The sequence below is a fragment of the Pteropus alecto genome, unplaced genomic scaffold (genome assembly GCF_000325575.1).
Source record: "Pteropus alecto unplaced genomic scaffold, ASM32557v1 scaffold359, whole genome shotgun sequence".
NCBI classification, from domain to species: Eukaryota; Metazoa; Chordata; class Mammalia; order Chiroptera; family Pteropodidae; genus Pteropus; species Pteropus alecto.
The window spans coordinates 1,595,410-1,621,140 of record NW_006443119.1 but is presented as its reverse complement, the minus strand read 5'-3'; the positions used below and the strand labels follow the sequence as shown (position 1 = coordinate 1,621,140).

The 25,731-nt window shown below is 37.6% G+C and overlaps 1 protein-coding gene across 4 annotated transcripts in view; it reads right to left on the bottom strand.

Moving 5' to 3' along the window:
- The window catches only part of RBBP5 (RB binding protein 5, histone lysine methyltransferase complex subunit), a 34,175-nt gene extending 16,710 nt beyond the window's left edge, over positions 1 to 17,465 (bottom strand). For 2 of the 4 annotated variants that reach the window (XM_006922862.3, XM_015597875.2), the window contains exons 1-3: positions 17,293 to 17,465; positions 7,654 to 7,679; positions 6,440 to 6,612 (exon numbers count right to left, since the gene is read on the bottom strand). In XM_006922862.3, the coding sequence (XP_006922924.1) occupies positions 6,440 to 6,612; positions 7,654 to 7,679; positions 17,293 to 17,311 (218 nt within the window). In that variant the 5' untranslated portion in view covers positions 17,312 to 17,465. The remainder of the gene's footprint in view (positions 1 to 6,439; positions 6,613 to 7,653; positions 7,680 to 17,292) is intronic. The other 2 variants (XM_006922863.3, XM_015597876.2) reach the window with 1 other exon arrangement.
- Between the last annotated feature and the right edge of the window lie 8,266 nt (positions 17,466 to 25,731).

Genomic DNA, 25,731 nt, shown 5'->3' with positions numbered 1-25,731 from the left:
AGAGGAAAGAAGCAATAAACTGGAAGACAGAATAATAAAGTTATCTGTGGAACTATAATGAAAGACCTAAATCCATATAATCAGAGTCCTGGAATGAAAGAAAAAAAGTGGGGCTTAAGGTATTTTTAGAAATAATAGCTGAAATTTCCCCAAATTTGGCAAAAGATATAAAACCTACAGATTTAAAAAGCTGAGTGAACATCAAACAGGATGAGCTCAAAGAAATCCACTCCAAGACATAAAGACAAACTTCTGAAAACTAAAGACAAAAAAATCTTGAAAGCAGCAAGAGAGAAATACCACCTTACCTATGGAAAACAATTTACATGACAGCAGATTTTTTATCAGAAACCATGAGGTCAGAAGGAAGTGGCACATTTTTCAAATGCTGAAAGAAAAGAGCTGTCAACCCAAATTCTATATCCAGTGAAAATATTTTCCAGGAACAAAGACGCAAAATCACGCCATCTGTCGCCAGCAGACCTACCCTAAAAGAATGGCTCAGGAAAGTTCTCTAAACAGAAATGAAACGATGAAAGAAGAATATCAGGAAGAATATCAGGAAGAAAGGAAAATGAAAATAAAAATGTCAGTAAATAATAGACTCTTTTCTTGAGTTTTGACCTCTGAAGCAAAAATTACAATGCTGTTGTCTACAGCCATGCTACCCTAAACAAGCCCGATCTCAGAAGCAGGGTCAGGCCTGGTTAGTACTTGGATGGGAGACCACCTAGGAAGACCAGGTGCTGTAGGTGTAAAAAATAAAAAATAAATAAAAAAATAATAAGGGATTGTAAGCTGACAAGGTCCTTGCAATCTGTGAGGTCAACCAAGGGTTGCCTCGCCTTAAAAAAAAAAATTACAATACTGTCTTATGTGGGTCGCCACACATACAGAGAAAATATTTAAAAGACAATCATAAAAAAAAAAGAGGGTAAAAGGAGGTAAGGTTTATATGCTTCGCTTGAACTGGTAAAATGTCATCACCAGTAGACCATGACAAGTTACGTATATACAATGTACCATGACAAGTTACGTATATACAATGTAATGCCTACTAACCACTAAAAAGCTATACAAAGAAATAGCCTCGAAAATACTATAGATAATCAAAATGGAATCCTAAAAAATGTTCAAGAAACCCACAAGAAGTCAGGAAAAAGAAAATAGAGAAACAGAAGAAAAACAAAAAGAGAAACTCCAAACCAGTCTTGATTCAAATTTAGCAAGGAAAAGGAGTTGCTCCTGAGGAACCCTGGCTGGCGAAATACCCCACGGTTAGGGATGTAAGCTCAAGAGTCAGACTCATGCAAAGGCCCAGAGAGCACCACCTTCTAGCAGCTTCATCTTCCACATGTTATACAACCTTTAAGTACTTCAAGTTCCTCACCTATTCCATGGAAATAACAGTATCTACCCACAGAAGCCTGATGAGAGAATTATAATTAATATATTTAAAACTCTTAGCCCAATGCTTGACACATAATGAGTGCTCAAAAAACATTAGCAATTATTCGTGTCAGAGACATGATAAATGTATTCCCAGATGCAGGACTTGAAGACAGAGGAAAGCAGGGGTAAGTAAAATGAGAAGGGAATATAGAGGAATCAAGTTCAAGTCTGCATACAAAAGGACTCTGGTGCATCTCTCCTACTAGCTTGACAACACTTGCAGTCATGCTTACCCCTCCGAAAGGCAATTAGAGAATCTTTATAGAGAATGCATACCTAAAAGAAGAGGCCTACAGATGCTATAACTTGAGGATTCGCAACAAAAAAAGCCAGTGGTCCACCCAATTTCAATGGATGATGGGACGGTAAGAGGTTGAGCTAAAATCTACACACACTGTAACAGGAAGCTCATGCACAATTTCTGAAATTAACAGACCAAAAAATGGAATTACACTAGGAATGAGTCGATACTGGCTGTGGAGAGAAACAAGAGACAGCTTTTGCTGCTGTTCCTGTAAGCTTTTTAGCACAATTTTATTACAGAACTGAATGTTAGCTATAATTCCATTTTTTTCTTTTAAACACTTTTGCACTTTTTTCTTTCACAGTATGATCTTACTTCTGTTATAACAGAGGGAAATCTAACTTCGAAAATTAATTTATAAACAGAGATTAAAACTTAAATGGGGTTCTCCCATTAAAAATAATAATTCTTCAATTCCAAATTCCATAAGCTCAAGAATTAGGAATTATCATACTTTCTCACATCTGACAATTTTATTTCTTTCCAAATGACAAATGGGTCTTTATTTAGTCTAATGTGTTAGAGCATGGGCCCCCAAACCCCATCCCATGGACCAGTACTGGTCAGTGGCCTGTTAGGAACCAGGCTACATAGCAGGAGCTGAACAACCGGTGAGCAAGCAAAGTTTTTTCTGTATTTGCAGCCACTCCCCAGCGCTAGCATCACCACCTCAGATCATTAGGCATTAGATTCTCATAGGAGCACCGGTCCCTAGTGCCAAAACAGTTGGGAACCGCTGTCATAGAGTATTAAAGATCATTTAGTTCTACCTATGGCCCCCATCCAGAATTTCTTCTGTACCGTCCCCAGATGAGGGCAGGTCATCAGGGACAGTACCACTGATAAATTCTTTCCTGTGTAGTCTATCCCATCCACAGGTACCTCTGCTTGGGAGCTCGTTTCTACTCTAAGCTAACATTTTTTTCTCTATTACCTACTAGTCCTGCTTCCACTCCTTGGGCCAATTTTTCTGTCTTGTACATGTCTGCTCCTTAATAGGTGAAAAGTGCTATTGTGCCAACCCAAAACTTCTCTTGGTGACACTTTCTTAGTACTTAATATATTCAAATATTACGCAACAAATAAAATAATACATAAAGTTATATTCTAAATGAGGCAGAATCAAAGAAAAACATAAAATGCGTGTAACTACTAATTATAACTATAATATATAATTATACTGATATATACCGTAAATTAAGGAACTGTCTAGACAGTGTTAGGGAGGAAAAAGGCAAACTATGAAATAGAATAAAGTACAATTACAAACTCTGCTTTTTAAAAACTATATATATAGAAACATCACCATTTTTTATAGTACTATTATCTGGGTGATGGAACTATGGGAGATATTATTTCTACTTTGCTATACTTTCTCTAATTTTGTATATGAGTATATAACATTTCATAATTAAAAAATATATTTTTTTAATAGGTAGGAGTTCTAAAATTAGATTGTCATGACAACTACACAACTCTGTAAATATATAAAAACCGGTGAATTGTACATTTAACTGGGTGAATTTTTTTAGTAAGTGAATTATATATATCTTAAAAAGCTGCTAAAAATATACATATCAATTTAAATCTTTATTGCAAAAGCACAATGCTAAAAAGAAATTAAATGAAAAGGAGTTGGAAAGGACCTAAAAGATTATCCAGGCTGGTACTCTCATTTTAGGTATTAGAGAAAAGTTCTGGCCAAAGCCACCAATTCGTTAGTGGCCAAACCTTGGCGGGGATTCAAGCCTCCTCCCATCCCAGTGCTTTACTATATTGCTGCTGCTTCTATACAGACAAAAGGAGATATGTTAGTTTAATAAATTTAGATCTGGTTAGGTACTTTATTTGGCCCCAGGTTCATTTAAAAGGAGTGCTGCCCTAAAATAAAATTTTCTTCAAGTAAATATAGTCTCAGAAAGAAAGAAGTCAATGGGAATTTATAGTATACCAGAGCTAACTTAATAGATTTGATAGAAAGCCTTAATACCTATAGTTCAATGAAAGAATAGACGTGCCTGCGATCACTAAAATTGCTGAATTCAAGAACCTGGACAAGGCTGGCCTAGATGACTTTTAAGCTTCTCTCTTTACCAAGATTTTTTATTTTAAATGAAAGGTCATTATCACAAATATTACTAAAGCTACAACATGTAAATATCTCTTTTCAGTATTAAAATAATCTCAGACAGCGCCTGATATAGATCCATATTACACTGAATTTCTCATTACAAAGGAACTTCAAGGACAGCGACCTTATGTTCAAGGTCGACATAAGCTATGAGCAACTCTATTACTAATGGCTGGAAATTTCAGACTCTAAGTATTAAAATATCTACAATGAGATTGGCAAGTACACGGTCACCATTCACTCTAATTTATCTCACATTAAACATATTAATATTGAGGGAAAAAAATGGCATAGATGATAGAGGCTCTCTTCATCCCTCTGGAGACCAAATCAAAGTTGTGACGGAAACAAGGAGCAGCAGCAAGGAAAAATCACATGGGATTTAGAGGAACACGCCATACAACTAGGGAGAAATCCAAGAAATTGCTCTACAACGGCAGAAAGTAGGACAGGGCAAGGATGCGGGGCTGCTCAGTCTCTAGCGGCTGAGATGGAGGCTGCGGCAGCAGCAGACATCTCCTAAAGGGGCTGTATCCGCAAGCGGATTTTCACGGTGATGGACCTGCTCACTCTGAGCAGCAGTGCCAATTCAACTGTGCACAGGGGGCACCAGAGACTTACAGGGAGACATTGTTGGTGTGAGGAACGAGGCAAGACTCCCTCTGTACAGAAGTGCCAAAGGTATCTACTGTTTCCTGTTGAGCCCTCCCCTCTACCAATGCACCAGACACAGTGCTACCATAGCCATGACATCATCAAATTGGATAACAGAGCCCAGAGGATTCCCTGAAACCTCGCCTCCCCCAACTCCCAAGCCACATCCAGGTATATTATCAGCGAGTCAGGTGCTCCTTGCTGAGCAGCACCTAGACTCACACTGGAGGCAGCTGGCCTTGGTTTCTGGTGTGGCCTTTTGAGGCAACTATAAGCACAGCATCTGTGGTTTGCTTGCTGAATCTTAACAGGTGGCCCCAGAGGGGTGGAGGCTTGAGCTAAATTTGGCCTGCAGCTGAACCTCTCTCAAGACTGTCCACTGGACACCTACTTCACAAATCCATACTAATAAGACCAGGAGACTTAGGAGCTTTGCTTATTACATAAAAACAGACACAAAATGGGAAGACAAAGAAGCAGAAACCATATAGGAGAGAACAGAACAGAGATCCAGATAGAATAGAATCAAGTAATCTAACAGATGCAGAGTTCAAAACACTGGTTATAAAGATGTTTAATGAACTTCTGAGAAGTGTAGATAAATTCAGTGAGAACTTCAACAAAGAGAGAAAAAACATAAAAATGGAAATGGAAATTATAAAAGGGAACCAGTCTGAAATGAAGAATACATTATCTGAGATGAGAAGGATATATAATGGCATAAACAAAGAAATAAACAAAGTGAATAAAGAAAAGGATCGAATGTCCTATCTAGAAGATGGGAAAGCCAAGGACACACAATCGCAATGGTGCGATGCCAAGAATATAAAAATAATTTAAGGAGCATATGAGACACTATTAAGGGTCTAAATATCCATCTGATAGGCATAACTGAAGAAAATCAAGATGTTGAACAGCTGTTCGAAGAAATAATGATGGAAAACTTCCCTAACCTGGTGAAGGAAATGGAAATAAAACCCCAGGAAGCTCAGAGAATTCCAAAAATCAGGGATCCAAAGAGGCCCACACCAAGACACATCATAATTAAAATGCCAAAGGTTAAATACAAAGAAAGACTATTAAAAGCATCAAGAGAAAAACAGATAGTTACTTAAAAGAGAAAACCCAGAAGACTGGCAGCTGATTTCTCAAAAGAAACTACGAAGGACAGAAGGGCTTGGCACAAAATGTTCGACACGATGAAGACCCAGGATCTACAACTAAGAATAATTTATCCAGCAAAGCTATCATTCAGAGTGGAAGGACAGATAAAGAGCTTCCCAGACAAAAATAAGCTAAAGGAATTTATCATCATCAAGCCAGTATTAAAGGAAATGATGGAGGGACTTCTTTAAGAAGAAAAAACATGTATCAAAACCAGGAATAAAGAGTGGTAACAACTACATTCCTATCAATAAGTACCTCAAATGGAAAAAAATTAAGTGCTCCGACTAAAAGAATGGATGAATGGAAAGGAAAACAGGACCCCTTTGATGGACCTAGAAGGTATTTAAGTCAGACAGAGAAAGATAAACATTTTATGATTTCACTTAAATGCAGAATCTAAGGCATAAAAAGAACAAACTAGTTGAAAACAGATTCACAAATATAGTGGACAGTTTGATGACGGATAGAGGAGAGGGGGTTTGGACGGCTGGGAGAATGGGGTGAAGGGTTAAAGATGTACAAATTAGTAGCTGATGGATGGTCACAGGGATGGGGAGCACGGCATAGGGAATGCAGTTAGCGTTAATACACTGGCTAGGTGGAGGGTCAGGGGAGGGAGGGAGCAATTGGGGGGATCGTTTTACAAACCATATAGATGTCTAACCAATATACTATATACTTGAAACTAATTAAAATAAATAAATTTAAAAAAACATATTAAAATCCCTTACCATAAAGAACAGACTGGATGGATGTGTGCACTGATTATTTTAGCAATGCCTCTTGTTAAGAAATCCCAGATGACAATTCGGCCATCATTACAACCAACGGCAAGCAGTGTGCCCCACCTGTTAAAGGTGCAAGTCAGGGCCATGCTGATACAATCCAGAGTTCCATCAGCTTCCTAAAACAAAGAGAACACAAAAATATAGATAATAATACCTAGGTATCCAAATTATTTTTTTATGGTTCTCTACCATCTATGATACTTTTCTTGAATATAAATTAAATTTACCAAAATAATCTCTATGTGTGTTCTGATACCTATTAAACTAGCCAAAATGAAGAAATACTTCTAAAAGCTAACAGAGAATTTTTGGAAAAAGCTATGTCAGTCCCTTACATTACCACTGTAACTTTGTATATACACCCTAATGGGCAATTAGGCAAAATATACAAGATTCATTAAGAGTCATCTTATTAACTAAGTAATCATAGTTTTTGTAATTTATTCCAAGGAAAATAATTTAAAACAAAACCCTGAACAGCCCATATGTGTAACATTAAGAAAGTTAAATATTTTATATTAATATCAAGCAATTTAGAATAACCATGACTACAGTGAAACATATTCCCAGTATTACAAAATATTTTTACATTTAAAAAAGCACACTTAAAGCATATAAATTGGTTATTACTATGTAAAATCATTGATCAAAACTAGAAAAGCACACAGGAAAAAAATCTAAGTACTAGTGAAGGTACTATTTATGATCCTTCAAAATATTTTTTTAATTTAAAAGGAAATGAACTGTAAGACATACAACAATATGTTGAGTTTCCAGGCAGTAATGCCTACTATCCTCCCTGCTCAAAATTATTTTTATTTTTATTTTATTTTTTAGGCAAGGCAACCCTTGGTTGACCTTACAGATTGCAAGGACCTTGTCAGTTTATAATCCCTTATTTTTTTTTATTTTTCATGCCTATAGCACCTGGTCTTCCTAGGTGGTCTCCTATCCAAGAACTAACCAGGCCTGACCCTGCTTAGCTTCCGAGATCAGACATTTAGTTCCTTATCATAGCAAAAGATATATCATCACATTTAATGCTTCTGTTGTCAAAAAGAAAAGAAAAAAAAGAAAAGAATTAAAATGCATTTTCCACTCGAACACAAAAGCTAGTGAGTTACCATGTTCCTATAACTGCAATACTATATACTTACCTCTGGATAATTCTGCCCAAAGGACTCTGCAACAAAGCAAAGAAAGAGAGTTGATGAAACGTGCAACATGCCAGGGACCCTACAGCTCATGAATTGTGTAGAGCACTGGCCTGCAAAGTGTGGATGCAGAACTGAGCCCTTTCAGGGACTTTATGAGGTCACACTGATTTTCATTATCATACCAAGATGGTACTTGCCTTAATACTCTCATTATCTCAAAAATTTAGAGATGAGTTCTTCTATATGACCTGTGATGTTATAACAAGTGAAGAATGTAGAAGCAAATGTGAGAATTCTGCCAACTTCTATTCAGGCAAACATTACAGAGATTTGTAAAACTGTAAAATAATGCCACTATTTTCTCACTATTTTTTGTTTTAGAAAATAATTTTTCACCCCAATAAACTTAATAAAATAAAGAAAATAATGTTTCATAAAAATGTTATTTATGTAAACATGTAATGGGGTTACTATGGCTATTTTTAAATAATAAACTTTTAAAAATGAAATCAGTCAAATTATCTTAAGTTCAAACACCTTTTTAACAGTAGCCAACCAGTGGCCATCATTCTCCTTACTAATAATAGAGTTTAAGTTGTAACATAATCTGGTAGTTGGTTAAACACACAATTTTCCATATAAATTTCTTAACCAAACATTTTGGTACAAACATCCCTGAATTTTTTCTGATATTAAATTTGGTATTTATACATTAGTAGTAATAAACATTTCAAGCTATAGATGATGGTATGATGATACTGCCTGTCAGAAGTTTAATTTCAGCAGCAGTACCATCTTTGTCAGTATTTTCTTATGTAACTACCTAAAGATTTTATTACAATGGTTTTTAAACTATACTCTGACAATTACAGGTCCAAGAAAGTTGTTTTACATATATAGCATCCAAATAAGATTTCATTTTAAAAAGAAGTCTCTACTGCTTTAAAAAAGTCTGAAAACCATTTTATTATCTTGTCCTTAAAAATTAATGGAAAATCGAAGAGTGAAAACATTAAAACTTATCCAAAAAACACAAGCCCTATAGTTAAAATTAGAAGATAGATGAAGCTCAAGGTAAATAATTGCCAAAAAGGGTGATTATTTTGATTTACCCAACATGTACCAGATTTACATGGCTGATCACATTCAATTATGAAAGAAAAGAATCAAATACTGAAACCAGATCAAGATAGGTCTTTTTTGAAAGAATCTTTTTAAAGTTACTACAGTAACACACGAGTAAAAGACTTGCATAATTAAAAAATGACAGTCTCCTCCCTGCAACCTACCTTGTTAAGTACCGAGGTAAAAGCTTCCATATATTTCTATATGCTTATATAAACATTCACATATTTATGGGGTTTTTTTTATATAAAATACTACGCAATTATGTGACTTTCTTCTTTAACAATATATCCTATACAGCTTTCCAAATCAGTAATATAGATCTATAATCACAAAGTTGAGGAACAAACAAAAAGATATATTCATTTAAAAATTAAAAACAAAACAAACAAAAAACTCACAACCTAAAAATATAAAGTACTCAGGAAGAAGCAGAGTGTGGTTTACTGTGTTGGGAGAAGGGAAAGCCACACATAAGATTCTGAGAGAATCCAGAATCCAGGGACCATTTAATGTATGATTACTCCTAACGCAGATTACCTGATTTTGCATTTTTGTTTTAAGTTTTGAGGTGTTTTTTCCTTCTTTTTTTGAGGGTCGTCTCAGTTAAGAGGGTTACAATAAGGAATTTAAAGGAACACAAAGAAAAAGTGACATATAAAAAAGATTAAGTGAGTTTGGGGTATCTTGGTTGAAGGGCCTGAGCAAGAAAGCTGTCTAGCAGGGTTATGGGAGCACACAGCCATTTCTTCAGAATGTCAAGACCATTTTTATATTCTCCATCCTCCCACCATCTACCATTCTGTGTTACAATTAGATAACTTAGGCTTGGTTTTAAAGACTATTAAGGGACAAAAAGGTAGCCAAAGATGTGGATACCAAATAAACTTTGATCAAAGAGATTTAACTTCATAATGCACTTGATAATTCAAAAAACATGAACGACTTTTATAGCAAAATATACATTTCCAAAACAGATTACAGAAGAAAAATTCTTGAGTGGACCAACGGGTAAACACATTGAAAGGTTGCTAAAGACCTACCATTTAAAAAGTGGGGGTGGGGGTGCGGGTGGCGGGGCAGTAGGTCCATAAAATTTTGCGAGCAATTTCTCTGTAAGCAGCAGATAATTACTATATCATTTAAGATATTTGCGGGCAGAATATATAATTAGTTTTTTAAAAGCCAACACACCTGATACAAAACCAGATAAAGAGAAAACCACAATCTCTTTCACTTAAGAATATAAATGGTATATGATATTTCACCTTTAGATTCTGCAGTCTTGAAAAGTAACTTCCACCAACACATACAATTATAACCGAATTCTGAACACAAAGAATCTGGAGTTTGTTATTCTACCATATAAGAGGACATTATGGTATAGCAGGAAAAAAAGAGGAAAAGGATTATGACAAGATCACTTCAAACATCTTCTAAGTAACAATGCATCCTTAATCAAGAGTGTTTCAAAGCCATACAATCCTATTAGAGAAAAACTACCAAAAAACACAATTATCATTCCAAATGTAGATTAAAACCATTTCAATTAATATCAGCAACTGGAAAGGGATATAACACCATAATTAGTTAATATCTTGGAGGTTCCAGTTAAAAGAATAAGGAAATGAAATAACTAGGGTTTAAACACTGAACATAAGGAGATAAAACTATTTCTCTTTTGCTGATATTACTGAGTACCTAGAAAACATAAGACACTCCAATAAGAAAATTACCCAAATAAATAAGAAAATAAGGTAAGGTGGTTTGTTAGATACAAGAAAAATGTTCAAACATTTATAGTTTGTCTTTGCATTACCAATTAGTATCCAGAAATGTAAATGAAGGGGAAAATTCCATTCACAATGGACACAATCATGTAAAATATTTAAGCAAAAAGTTAATAAGGAAGACACAGGATATGTATGAATAAAACTATAAAATCTTAGTTAAGACTACAAAAAATGAAAAGAATCTACATTCTGGGATGGGAAAGCTTAATGACTTTCTCCAAAGATTTTTTCTTTTTTTTCCCACGTGTACTATAAAATATTTTCAAAAAATATTTTCCATGTGTACTATAAATATCACTGGTATATGATAGAGGTGGCATTTCAATTTAGTGAGATGTTTACAGGGATGGACAACTAACTATCCATCTAGAAAAAAGTTACAATTTCTCTCTCCTATCATGAAATCAATTGCAGGTAAATTGATGTTTGTTTGTTTTTTAATGTAGTCAAGTTTATTCCCCTTAAATCACAAAATAGAATCTTTGGTTGTTAAATTTATGTTTTTAAAAAACAAAAGTCTTAGAAGAAAATCCAGGACACCACACGTATAATCTAGGGTGAGTAAAACCTTAGCCAAGTAAAGAAAACCGAAAGAAAAGTGAAATATATTTGATTACATAAAAATTAGAACATTTTGCATATAGTTGAGATTGAGGAAAAAATATGCAATGCAGATGACCGATAAGAGTTGATATCTATATTATAAAGTATAACAATAAGAAAAATTTTAAAAAGACAACAAATATGAACAACTCAGAGAAGAACAAAATCAGATGGCCTCTAGCCTCTAAACAAAGGAAAACAAAATCGAACTCAGCTGTAGTCAGAGAAACGTAAATCAAATTTAAAATGATGCCACTTTTATCCATCAAATAGAACATTTAGGGAACACCAACTGCTGGTAGGGAATGTGGGCGAGGGGTATCTTCACATGCTGCCTATAAGAATAGGAATCGTTATAGTCTTTTGGAAAAAGAATCTGACAGCATCTATTAAAAACAAAAAAAATAGTCTTAATCCCAGCATTCTACAATGAGAAATCTCATCTCCATAGATGTAAACACAGTAACAACATATGCATAAAGATATTTAAAGTACTGTTCTCTGCTGCAAAAAAAAAGGAAAAAGGAAAACCCCAAAAACTGGAAAAAAGGTTTTTGTTTCCAGTTTTAGTGGAATAGTGGTTTTTAGTTTTGTGGAATTAATACTGGAATTTAGTGGAATTAATAGCCCATTAATAGTGGAATGGATAAACTGTGTCGTATTCAAATGTGAATAAATTATACTAATTCTCTTAAGAGAAATTTTTACTGGTCTTACTAAGTAAATAAAAAAGCAAGACAGAAAGTATACTTAATATAATCTCATTTTTTTGTTAATGTGTGTACATACACACACAAGTATAGTCATAGAGAAAAATATGGAAGGAGATACATGGGATTATCAACAAAAAGGAGGAAAGGAAAAAAACACTCAAAAGCAATATAGGTAAGATAAAATAACATCATAAATGTGTATCATGAATGTATTAAAAATCATTGGCTGTATTATCTCCTAACATGTAGAAATATTATCTTACAGTGTTAAGTGAAGAAAGCACGTTGTCAATAATATATATATTAAGGTTCTATATTTGGAAAAAGCAAAAACAAAGCCCTTACACATTTATTTATATATATTTATATGAGCAGGGAAAAGAGTATGAAAGGATAAACTCCAGACAGCTACTATTTGGAGAAGGGGAGAAAAACTATTTTTTCTGTATGCATATTTGTATCGTTTCCACTGCTGTGATAAATATGTATTGCATTTATTAACTTAAAACAAATGAAATTAAAGAACTTCAATGAGCTTTCCAGACTTACACTTTCGCTGGCTCATCATTTCTTTGAAGAGCTCAAAACTGCATTTATCATTAGCAGGTACCACTTATTGAATGCTTGTGTGTCAGACTCTGTACTAAGGCCTTCTTTATATTTTCTCACTCAATCCTCTCAGTTCACTATTAAGCAAGTAGCACTATTATACTCCATTTCATTGAAGAAAGTTAGGCTTAAAGGTTAAGTCCCTTCCCAAGTTCACATAGACCCAGAAACCATACAATCTTGCCTAAATTTGACTTCAAGGTTACCAGTCTTTGATTTGCAAAATACACCTGCCTTTTATTGAGGCAAAATTTGCCCATCTCCATTTCTTTCAGTGTTTCTTCCTTTCTCTCCCCAAATCTCAAATATCACCAACAGTTACTTTCCATGCAAGGGCCAAGAAATGTAATTCAACCAAGGGAAGTGAGCTAAGTGATCGATCTAAACTCTCTATCTATTGAGGGCTTTTCTTGGCAACAACCGAGTTTACTTTTTATTTATTTCAAAAAAAATCATCCTTTTTCCCAGAGAAGACAAAAGAAAAAGAAATCACGCACTCTACATGCCATTTGCATATAAAGCCCATAGAAGAAGGCACACAAGATATCTGTTGAGAAATGAATAAGTAACTTTGGAAATATACCATCCAGCCCGACCAAGCAGAAAATTTCTCTATTCTTCACATTCCACATAATGTTAAACCCTTTCTAGTTGCCTCAGTTTTTACAGTCTGGGCCTTCAAACACATTAGATTTCTTGACACTATTCCTAAAAGACTGTGCCACCCTTACTCGTTCACCTTTGGCTATGTGCCCTTCTTTTGTACAGCAGATCCTCGAATAACGTTTCATTCAATGTCGTTATAAAGTTGATGAGCTGCTGTAGGAATTTAACTGGTTTATATCAATCACCCCATGGTAAAATTGGTTTCATTATTACTACATTGTTTTGCCTAAAGTCAGAGAATCTATCAATAACATTAAGTGAGGACTTAGTGTACACGCTTTTTCAGAATCTGAGTTTAGACTGCTTTCAGTGCAATCACACCAGTTTCTTCAGGGGCCTCTTCTTTATTTCCTATTAGGATCCTTTCTCCAAACTGACTTTTAGCTTTCCAGGCCTTTCAGGTCTTCTCCTGTCCAGTCTCATGACATGGAATAATGTCTATTCTCTAAATTGCTCAACATCCACCTCCTTAAAGACTTGATCATTGTGACCTCTAAAATTTCATGGACCTTTTCTCCCAATGGTCCTATTATTTTCTACTTGCCAAACAATTCCTCCCTATTATAACAGGTCCAGAGTATCAGTTTCCATTCTGCTTCTTCAATCTAAGTGATGACACAGTTGGTGAAATTTCTTTTAGAGAAATGCAACTTGCAGGTGTCTAGATAACTGATCCCACCCCACCCTAATCCAATGCCATCACTACCCTAATTACTACATTTCCTAGGCTCCAGTCTTGCCTCACTCTTCAATCTTTCGCAAAGCTGCCACAGCTCACATTCTAAGCCCAAATCTCATCATGTCACTTACCTGCTAAAAAATCTCTCTTGCTAAACAATATACTAAACTTGTAAGTACAATTTTAAAAAAGCATTTTCAATCTGGCCTCAACCACTATTTCCCAATTTATCTTCAGCTCACTGCCCATCAGCACCTTGCATGACCAACCCTAAACACCAGCTGCAGACTACTACTATTGCCTGAACATACCACATATGTTCATACCTTCAAAACATTTGCCCCTACTGTACTCTGCACTGGTAATTACCTAACTTACCCGCTGGAAAAATTCTACTGGGTTAAATGGCACGTCCTCTAAAATCTGCCCCAAATTCTACTGCCAACCAAACCAATAACCAATTCAGAATTGCTTTCAGCTAGATTCCCATAATGCATTAATTTATATGGCTCCATATTATACAGTTGTTTGTTTCCCTCTTCTTAGTTCTACGTATGTATCCAGGGCAAAAGCTGTATCTTATTTCAATATTTTTCAAAAAGTATGACCCAATCAATCATAAATGAATAATTAACTTAGTGTGCTACATATTTTTATTAGAAGATACCGGAGAACACTTAGCATAACAAAGATTAAGTGTAATTTTGAGAAACTTAGTTATATGTGTAGGTATATTAATGGGTTGTGATAGAAAAAAATATTTTTATTGTGAGTTGTGGGGAAAATAAGTTTAAAAAAACTCTTTAACTTTGTATCTCCAGTGCATACTGCCTAATACACAGCAAGGGCTCAAAATTTGGTTGCAGAAGTAAATTAGTATCTTGAGTATCCACATTAAGAACATATTATCATTAATTTCCTTTATCTGGTCAGATATCCTTTAGTATAGGGGTCTCCAACCCCCGGGCCGTGGCCTATTAGGAACCAGGAAATACAGCAAGAGGTGAATGGCAGGTGAGTGAGCAAAGCTTCATTTGTATTTGCAGCCACTCCCCAGCACTAGCATCACCGCCTCAGATCATCATGCTCATAGGAGTACCCGTCCCTGGTTGGGGACCACTGCTTTAGTGTACTCGCACAACCACATCACTTCTGTTCCCTTCTCCACTTTCTCGGCAATCACAAACTTTCCCGCTTTAAAACTCCAAGTCATTTCCATAGAGATTTTTATCTTGTGGATTCAATCTTGTTTAAATTGTCTAACCCTCCTAAGTTTCACCCTCATTAATCCTCTGTATAATTAAAAAAACTTTCCCATGACTGCTATCCCTTTGCCGGTACTAGCCTATCACCTTTCCTCCACCCTTTAGTTTTTAAATAAAGGGTCAACCTTTTCCTTCCATTTTGTCTCCCATGCCTTCCTAAAATCATTGTAATATGGCTTCCACTCAACTTGCTGAGGGGCCCAAAGCTGTGTAAGGACTAAACAGAACAGCCCTATTTCAGCTCTCAACATCGACTGCTTTACAACTGGCTTCTATGGAAGACACACACCAACCTATATATTCTCTTCTCCTACTACAAGGATAAATATATGGAAAGCACTCAAAAATATGCCTAGGTCATAGTAAGTACTATATAACTGTTATTATCATTTATTCCTCCCCTTATCCCCTAAATACAGGTAATTGTTGAAGATTCTGTCTTCAGCAGTTTTTTCTGCCCACCTACTTTCTCCCTTGGTCTTATCAATGTACTCACAAGTTTCAATTAGCTCACCTGCAGGAAGATAACAAATCTCTTTCATAAATCCAAACCTCTCCTGAACCCCAGATCCACATTCAACACATCCAATGTTGTCCTTTACCAATGTCCTTAAATGTTTATCAGTAATACTACTATTGGCTCCCATAATTTTTCACTTCACTCACCACCACCACCACCACATGCAATTCTCAAATTCTGTCAACTTTCCCTCCTTGATGCCATTTCTATTTTCTAGCTCAGGCCTTCTTTATCACTCATCTACTCCCGCCCTCCAAACCGGTTTCACACCCTCCAAGATTCGACTAAACAATATTGTGAGAAAAACCTTTAAAAAAATATCATAGCTTGGACTTCAGTTACTTGCCACATCAAAACCCTTCAATAGATCTGCTCTAGCTTCCTTAAATAGCACAAATTTTCAACTAGGCATTCAAGAGCCTCCACAAAATTGATGATATCAACTCCATCTCTTTGCCTTTTCTTTATTCACAGTACCCACAAACTGGCCAAGCAGGAAAATTCTTTAGGTCTTCTCTCACTGACTGACGTCCTAAATCGAACACATTCCTAATAAGCACTCCTCTCCATATCTTCATACAGTCTGTCAATATTTTACTAATCTTAAATGTCCACTCAAAACTCTAACTCTTCTACAGGCTTTCTGTTCTCGATTACCTTTCTTCCTCTGACACAAAGATATTCATTCCGCCTTCTAAATGTTATTAGCACTTGATAATGGTTCTTAAAGGTCTGCCTCAGTTCTGCAATACCCTATAGCTATTTACATAATCATCTTCATCTCCATGCATAACAAAAAGCTCCTTAAAAGTAAAGACCACTTCTTAAATATTTATGTAGCCCTTTGGACAGCCATGTTAGTAGTCTGATTCAAAAAAAGAAAGAAAAGAAACATAACCATTAAAGACAGTGAGTCCTTTAGGCATTCTAGGAAACCTCAGACATCTTTAGGCTACCATGATAAACACCTAATGAAAGCCTAGAAGAAAGAAGCGAATGTTTTTAAACAACTTGGGTAAGGGGTATGGAAGAAATGACTGAAAGAGATGGTAAAGAAAGGCTGCCTCTGTAGTTCGCACCTCAGTATTTTACACACCGTTCCTGGTAGTTCAGGAGCTTAAGTAGAAGTCAAGATAACTAGAGACCAGTGCCAACTATGCTATTTACTTGTTTAGTGCCTTCAAGTCACTGTCCTCTGAGTCCTTCTTCATCTATTCAAAAGGGACTTCAATTAGAAGATCTGCAAGTTACCCTCCTTAAGCACTCTGTATTTCTACAAAAAGATTTAACCTGTCCAGACACCCAATTCCCCGACAAGTCTTCAAAGCTTCCCCTCAAGTCTCACTTCCTCAGATTCCTTCTTCTCCAGTAACTCTGGTCCTGCCTGCTCTGGGCTACTTCAGCATCAGTGACCCTTGTCATCTAAGCTAATTCACAAACTGTCCCGATTGCTCCACAATTATCAGAAAGTAGTCTTGGAAAAGGCAATGCATTCTGCCTGGGCAGAAGCTGAGCTTCCTCCTCTTGCTGCTGCTGCATATCAGGAGTGCCCAAAGATCCACAGCAGAACTAGGTACGTAAGGTTGCAGCCTGAGTCCCCTCCAGCCCGGATTCCCATTTTCCAAGACCAAAGGGCTCGCTAAGACGCAGCCACAGCCTTCCTCACCCAGCAATTCGAGGTTCATCCCTGGGGACTCTGGCCGCCTGGTCTCAGCTCCAGCGACGATACCTTTGCCCCCGCTCGCTTCTAAGACTGCGTCTGAATGGGGGCGGGGGGGTGCGCCGCAAATAGCCTGGAGCTAGGTCCGGAGACTTTCTGGTTTAGAAGACCCCGCGGCTTCCGCTTTCTTCCCCCGCCTTCCCCGTTCGTTTCAAGTGGGCTGTCCATATATATGCCTAACCAAAAAGAAGTACAAACTCCCTCGAAATCACTTAACTATGACATTGATTAAGGGATAAAAGTGTTACCGTCACTTTGTACTTCAAAAAGTGCAAGAATTTGAGGCCATTTTCTCCCAGGTCATGTAAGTGAGCTAGAAATTCTAGGCATATAATTAGACTACTAGTAGCTAACTAGTAGCTGCTTTGTTGTGTGTTTAGCGGCGTCGTCTCGGCAGGCTGCATCGGAATCCGCAAGAAAGGTTCCGGGCGAATACGACTGACAGGAAAGCGGGAAAGGTTAGACCCCAGTGCTAGGCGTGAAGCCGAACTGTCGTCATCAAGGCGCATACTTACTTGTATGTAGCTAGTTACCGTGTATCTGAGTCTCGTGGAAATTACTTCACATTTATAAAGATATGCCACTGATCTAGTGTTGACCTCCTAGGACAGTGAAAATGGATTGGAGTAAGAGGTGTGCTGAGTTCTCTGGAGCTCAGTCACGCAGGATTGTGATGAGATACACAAAGCAATTAGAGAAGGCCAGTTGATCGTAACTAACGAAAGAGCAAATTCTGTATAAACAAGTTTCAATTATGGACACTGTGGGCTATCAGAGAAAGCAAACAAGCGTAGGCTCCTGCAAAAAGTAGAACTGGAGTTAGATCTCCCCCGTGCAGATTTTATAGCAGTAATTCCAGCTCTATCCTTTGGGCAATATTTTATCCTCTGTGCTTCAGTTTTCTTATATGTAGAATGGGAAGAGAGTACTTACAGAATTATAGTAAAGGTTAAATGAGTTAACACATATGAAGCACTTAGAATAGCAAAGCGCCCAGAAAATGTTAGCTAGTATTATTTACAAATCACTTTCCCTTAAATTATCTTACTTCCTTGAGGCCATTAGGGTAGATATCAGCCCCATTTGACCAACTCCAGTAATTGCGGCTCAGAGATATTAGGCACTTTGTGTTCCTTCACATATCTAAAACATTGCCAAAATGTCATCCAAAATATTGTACTACCAACAGTGATAAGTCAGAGTATTTCTGAACACTCTTGTAATCATTCGTTATTATCAGTTCTCTCAAACGCTGCCAGTTGGATAGGTGAAAAAATGTCATTGCTACATTTATTTTGCAAAGAAGATGAACAATGCTTTACATGTATAAATGTGTATTTTTCTCTTCTGTGAGGTGGCCTGTTCATGTCCTTTGCCTATTTTTTGGATGGAGTATTCATCTTGTAGGATCTAAAACAAGGAATAATATGATCAGATTGAAGAAAATAAGGGCACTGTGGAGTAAGGATTGATTAGAGGAGTGGAACACAATTAGGAGATTACTGTTGTAATCCTGTGGGAAGATGAAGGAGACCTGGTTCAAAGCCACAATAGAAGGAAGAGAAGACAATGCCTTCAAGAAAGATGTATGAGACAACTGATAGAATGAGAAAGACTGTTTGTATTTGGAAAGTAATAGAGGATCAGAAGTCTGATATGATTTCCATGTTTCTGGCTTGGGCAGCTCCACTTGCCAGGACAGGGAATGCAGGAAAAGGAACAGTTTTGGCAAGGTACATGAAGATTGGGACACGTTAGGTTTAAGGAGCCTGTGAAAATTCAAGTGACTATGCAGACTTGGAGTCCAAAGAAGAGGTCTAAACTAAATATCTATTGTATTTTCGTCAATTCTTATATGTACATTTCCACATTTTGAAATCTCTGAAATAAATACATATCTTACATTTGATTATATTTAATAATTATTTAGCAGTGGCTTTTTTTCTTCTTTAGTGCTACATAACTGTGTGTCTTATAACTCGTGGTATCTTTGATTTGATGAAAAATAGTGTAATTAGTGAACTCTATAGGTGTTAGTTGGAGCTTGTTAATACTACCAACTACAAAGGAAGGTACCCAGCTTTGTGTGAAGGGGAGAAAAGGAAATTTAACATTCCTTCCTGACCTGAGCAACTTGTACCTGTCATTCAGACTCTATGTGAGAAAGAACTTGTTTCTTAGCTAGGCAGAACTTCTGTCTCATTAAAAACTTTTACAATCCTCCCTAAATTAGGCCACCTGGTCTTTACCTTGCCTCAAAGAAAAATCCGGTATCCCGGTCCACCTTTTCTTTTAACATCACAAACAAACTTTTTACTTGTAATTATTATAATCTTATGGGACCACTGTTGTATATGTAGTTCATTGTTGACCAAAACTTCGTTGTGGGCCATATGACTGTAGATCTATCAGAAGTAGGGTCAAAGGGCAAACCATTGCCCTAAAATTGAAGAGACAGGCCAATACTGGGAATTACAACTGACCACAACAGAAACCTCTGCAGGAACCAGTGTCAGGCTTGAGAACCAGAACTGTAATTGACAAACTGCTGGAGGCTCAACATGGACATGTCTAAGAGGGGGGCCACTACGCTTTTGTGAGTTTTAGCTCCAAGAGCTAAACCAGTTCTCACAGTTTACCTGGGAGAAAAATCCCCTTGTGCTTCCACCAGGGTGAGGGGAAAAAGGAACCATTTTGAAGTATGCCTGAACAATCTATTCTTCTTAACAAAGTTTTCCCTCCAGTGAAGTTGTTTTACCAGAGCCTAAGCTATTGGAGGTTTTTCAGAGCCTAACTGGCCTGTGGGAAGAGAATACCCAACTCCAACCCACTACAGCTTTCTCTGTGGGAGAAGGGAAATAATCCAAGTCGAGCCCACTCTAGCCATCATGCCACACCTAAGGAGAGTGGGAGAGGGGATGAGAAGCACTTTGTGAAGTTTACAGTCTAGAGGCACAGGCTCATTAAAAGACTGAGTCCCAGTCTTTCCCAGAAGATAAAAGGAGAGGTACTACTTCCTAACTCTACCAGGGCAGCATTTCCCTAATACCAAAACCAAAGATATTACAAGAAAACTACAGACCAGTATTTCTTATGAACAGGGATACTAAAACTCTCAACAAAATACTAGCAAATTAAATCCAAAAATATATAAAAAGAATTATATACCACTATCAAGTGGGATTTACCCCAGGTATTCAAGGCTGTTTCAACATTTGAAAATCAATTAATGTAATCTATCACATCAATAAGCTAAAGAAGAAAAACCACATGATCATATCAGTAGATGCAGAAAAAGCATTTGACATAAGTTCAACACCCATTTATGGTAAAAACTCTCAGCAAACTAGGAATAGAGAGGAACTTCCTCAACTTGATACAGAATATCTAGAAAAAACCTACAGCTAACATCATTCTTAATGATGAGAAACTAGAAGCTTTCCTGTTAAGATCAGGGACAAGGCAACGATGTCCCTTCTCACCATTCCTTTCAACAATGAACTGGAAATCAAAGCAGAGCTAAATAAATAGAGATATTCCATGTTGATGGATAGGAAGAATCAATATTGTCAAGATTTTAGTTCCTTCCAACTTGCTCTATGGTTTCAGTACATTCCCAGTCAAAATCTCAGAGAGTTATTTTGTGGATATCAGCAAATCAAGTCTAAAGTTTATATGGAGATACAAAACACCCAAAATATCCAACACAATGTTGAAGGAAAAGAACAAAGTCGAAGGATTGACACTACCTGACATGAAGATTACTATAAAGCTGTACTGATTAAGACAGTGGTATTAGTGAATAAATAGATAAACAGACCCACATAAATATAGTCAACTAATCTTTGAGAAAGGAGCAAAGGCGATATAATGGAGAAAAGATAGTCTTTTCAACAAATGGTACTGGAACAACTGGACATCCCCATGCAAAAAAATAAATCTAGACACAAACTTTATACCTTTCACAAAAATTATCTGAAAATGGATCACAGAACTAAACATAAAATGTTAAACTATAAAATTCCTACGAGATAACGGGAGAAAATCTAGATTACCTTGGGTATGACGATGACTTTGAAAGAAAGACCCGATGAACTGAACTTCATCAAAATTGAAATGTTCTGCTCTATGAAAGACTCTGTCAAGAGAATGAAAAGACAAGCCACAGAATGGGAGGAAATATTTGCAAAAGACATATCTGATAAAGGATTGTTATCCAAAGTATACAAAGAACGCTTAAAATGCAATAGTAAGGAAACAAACAACCCGATTTTAAAAATGGGCAAAGTATCTGAATAGACACCTCAAAAATGAAGATATACAGATGACAAATAAGCATATGAAAAGAATGTTCCACATTGTATGTCATCAGGGACATGCAAATTAAAACAAGAAGAGATACCACTACACATTTTTTAGAATGGCCAAAATCCAGGAAACTGACAACACCAAACGATGACAAGAATGTAGAGCAGCAGGAACTCTCATTCATTGCTAGTGGGAATGCAAAATGGTACATCACTTTGGAAGACAGTTTGGTGGTTTCTTAGGAAACTAAACATACTCATATCATACAAACCAGCAATCATGATCCTTGGTACTTATCCAAAGAAATTGAAAACTATGTCCAAACAAAAATCAGCACAAGGGTGTTTATAGCAGTTTAATTCATAATTCCCAAGACTTGGAAACAACCAAGATGTCTTTCAGTAGGTGAATGACAATTGAATATTATTTAGTGGTAAAAAGAAATGAGCTATCAAGCCTCAAAAAGACATGGAAGTTTCTAGGAGAAAAGAATTTTACTCTATCCTTTTAGGTTCTTCTGGCTTGTCTAATAATTAGATTGACATGAGACAGATCAGCAGGAGAAAAATCGAACAAAAGTGTAATAAAATATATGCCTCCTGTATGCTGTATTGATTTTTCAGTTTGTTCAGGGTTTTACCTATTGTTAGGATAAAGTAGTGACCTCTAAGCAACTTATATGCCAAACTGGAAACCAGAAAACTTTTCTTTTTCAAATTTGTTCCTTTCCACTCTCTCTCATCTCGGTAAATGGCACCATCAGGGCCCCAATTGCTCATGCCAAAACCTAGGAGTCATCCTCGATGCTCCCTTCCCTCGGTACTCCATCCAAAACATGCCCTGAATCCATCTATTCTGCTCCATCTCTGCTAGTATTACCACCACCTTTAGCCCATCTCTCAGCTTCTTCCATGGCTCCTCTATGACCCATTCTCTACCCAGTAGACAGCGACCTTTTAAAAATATAAATTAGATGTATCATTCCTCAGCTCCAGTGTCTTTTCAACTAAGAATAAAATCTAAAATCTTCACCCTGGCTGTCACAGCCATTATAGACTGATCCTACTTTCCTCTCCTATCTCACCCAAACATGCCAAGTTTATTCTCATTTAGGGTTTTTATTGCTCCTATTGCCTAGAACATCCAGTTCCCTTTCCCTCTAGCCTTCCAACTTTGTATATCTTGTTAAAATTTATTATTCATTTTCAGCTCAAATGTCACTTCTTCAACGGGTCATTTCCTTACCACCTAATTTAAAATACCATCTCTTGTTTTATTGTCCTCCATCTTGTTTTATTGTCTTCCATGCATTTACCTTTCTGGGATTAACTTGTCCTCTGATGTGTTTAGATGTTATTTTATGTAATCAGCCATTGAAAAATAAGTTCCAAGAGAGACTTCTTCTGCAATGTACCCCCAGTATCAAGAACAAAGCCTGACATGTAGTAGTAACTCATTAATATGGGAGAAAAGATGAAAAGAAGGAAAGATGAAGGAAGAAAGTAAGGAGAAAGGGAGGGAAGAAAGGAGGAGAGGTTACATTAAAATTTCAACTGTGAAGATAGTGTAGAAACCTGGAAATCTGTTAATAATATGACATTAAGCCAAAAAATAAAAATTTTAAGCCACAACACATATATAAATAAAATAAATGAAAAAGAATCCAAATTACAAATAAGCCCAATGTGGGCAAATATTTTGAGAGATACTACAGACACACTTTTGAACAAAGCTGCTAGCTTTCAGTGTTCCAACCAATGTCCATGGCTGTACCCAGCCTTGAGACTGTCCCTCACCTTCTTACCACTTCTTTGAGCTGCTGTAGCTGTTTTACCTGCAGGCCTTTTCTGGCTCTTTCTGAAGCTCCAGCTCCCCTTTAGTTACCTGGAAGTGAGAAGCCTTGCTCCAGGGATTCAGATAGATGGGGAGCAGGGAAGCCTGTTTATACCTCTTTCTTCTCCATACTGCCCTCCGCCCCTTCCTTCTTTTTCTTCTGCTGTCCTCGTGAGCTTCCTGCAGCCCTGCCCCACTATTTCACTGATATCCATGTTCTCTGTAAAACTGACATCTCATGGGGTGGGGATGGGACTGAGGAGGAGGCACCTTTACCCCCTCATGAGTAACTACTCTTCAGCCTCCAGAACTCAGCGGCGGCCCCAGGCCACAGCATGAGGGACAGGGACCTCCTCTGGCAGCCTGCCATCCCCCAGCAGATATAGTCCTCAAATCCGCCTGAATGGGACCTGACACATTCTCTGCTTGACCAAACTTTAGTCAGGTTCCCGAATCTTCTCCCAGACCCAACTGCACTCTTCTTTGTAAAATCTAGTTTTAGGAAGACCCCTGCTAAGTTTTGATCAGATTCCCTCAATATTTGATGAGGTTCCTCCGCCACCATCCCCCGGGTAATGTAGGATCGCCCTGGCCTGTCTTCAGCAAGAATCCTGTTGGGTTGGTTTATCCAGAATCCTTCTTACTCCCTTGTTTTCTTTGAGTAATTTTCAATCCATTGACCCCCACCTTGCTCCTTGGCTATATATTCACATTTGCCCACACTATATCTAGAGTTGAGCCCCATTTTTCTCCCCACTATAAAATCCCACTACAGTGGTCCCTATACTTACATGATGAATCAGAATAAAGTCTGCCTTACATTTTTAACAGCTGTCATTGAATTTTTTTTTTTTCTTTAACAAGTTCACCGTAGCAGTGGCATCTGCTCCTTAGAGCCAGCCCCTCCTTGGGTGTAGTCATTGAAATGCAGCAGATTATTAAAGTCACCCTTCAGGGAAACCCTGGCCCAGATGGTTCCTGCTCTCCCAGCCCCACAACTTGTGAGCACTTAGCAGCATCCTCAGGCTGCCTCTCCCTTCACCTGCCCTGGCCTGCATCCCTCACCTCAGCTCTGGTTCAGCAAACTCTTCTTTTGAAGCTATTTTTGCATCCCAGGGCCACAGGATTGATGACATCAGCTGTTTAGTACCTGACATTGGATGGGGGCCCCATAAATGAGGCTTTGCCAGACCTCACAGCTGGAAGAGAGATGAGGAGCCCATTCACCAGCCTCCTCAACTGAGAGGGCCAATGGGAGCCACAATTAAGGAAGGAAAACTGGCCTGGGGATCAGGGGACATGGGTATTGTTCTTGTCCTAGCCTCCAGCTAGCTGTGAAACATACTTTCTTTTTTGGATCTGTGTCCTCTGCTATAACAGATGGGTTTAAAAGGGATGCTTTAAAACACTAGTCCCCAAACTTTTGGCACCAGGGACTGGTGCTACTATGAGAATCTAATGCCTGATGATCTGAGGCGGAGCTGAGGCAGTGATGCTAGCACTGGGGAGCGGCTGCAAATACAAATGAAGCTTTACTCACTGCCCACTGCTTGCCTCCTGCTGTGCGACCCAGGTCCTAACAGACCACGGATGGGGGATTGTTCCTAACAATCCACAGCCTGGGGATTGAGGACCCCACGTTAAAGGGTCTTTCCAACTCCAGTTCTGTTTCTGAAAGCCTTCTGAGTGGCTGCCCAGGGATCACCTCTCTCTGGAGAGAAAAGAGGACACAGTGAAGATCTTTGTTCCAGCTTCTCATTCCACTTACTAGGTCTTCATGATGCCAAGTGATGAAGCATGCCCAGAGTTGGTTATGGCTTTAGAAGCTGGAGGGAAAAGTGTGAGTATGGGGCTGAAGAACACAGGCTCCAAGATCTGCCAGCTCTGGCTCCAACCTTGGGCCAAAAACATGGGCTGTGCCTTGTCCTGAATGCTATGCAACATTAAAATGGCAGAGACCTTGGACTTCTTCCCTGCAGCTTAAAGGTGGGACAATTTTGAAATGTTATATCAGGTCCACAGCTCCCCATGAGATTGTCTGAGGCCTACTTTGCAACTGCATTGCACTTCAATTTCTCCTCTGCTCATTCATGCTTTCTTCACCAGCCTAAGGTGTTGATCCTAAAGGTCTAGTGGTCTCCCTAGTAAACTTCGTAGATACAAATATCTCAGAGTCTGTTTCTCAGGGAGCTAGACCTATAGGAACATGACATATGTCCCACAGGGTCCTTCATGATCTGGCCC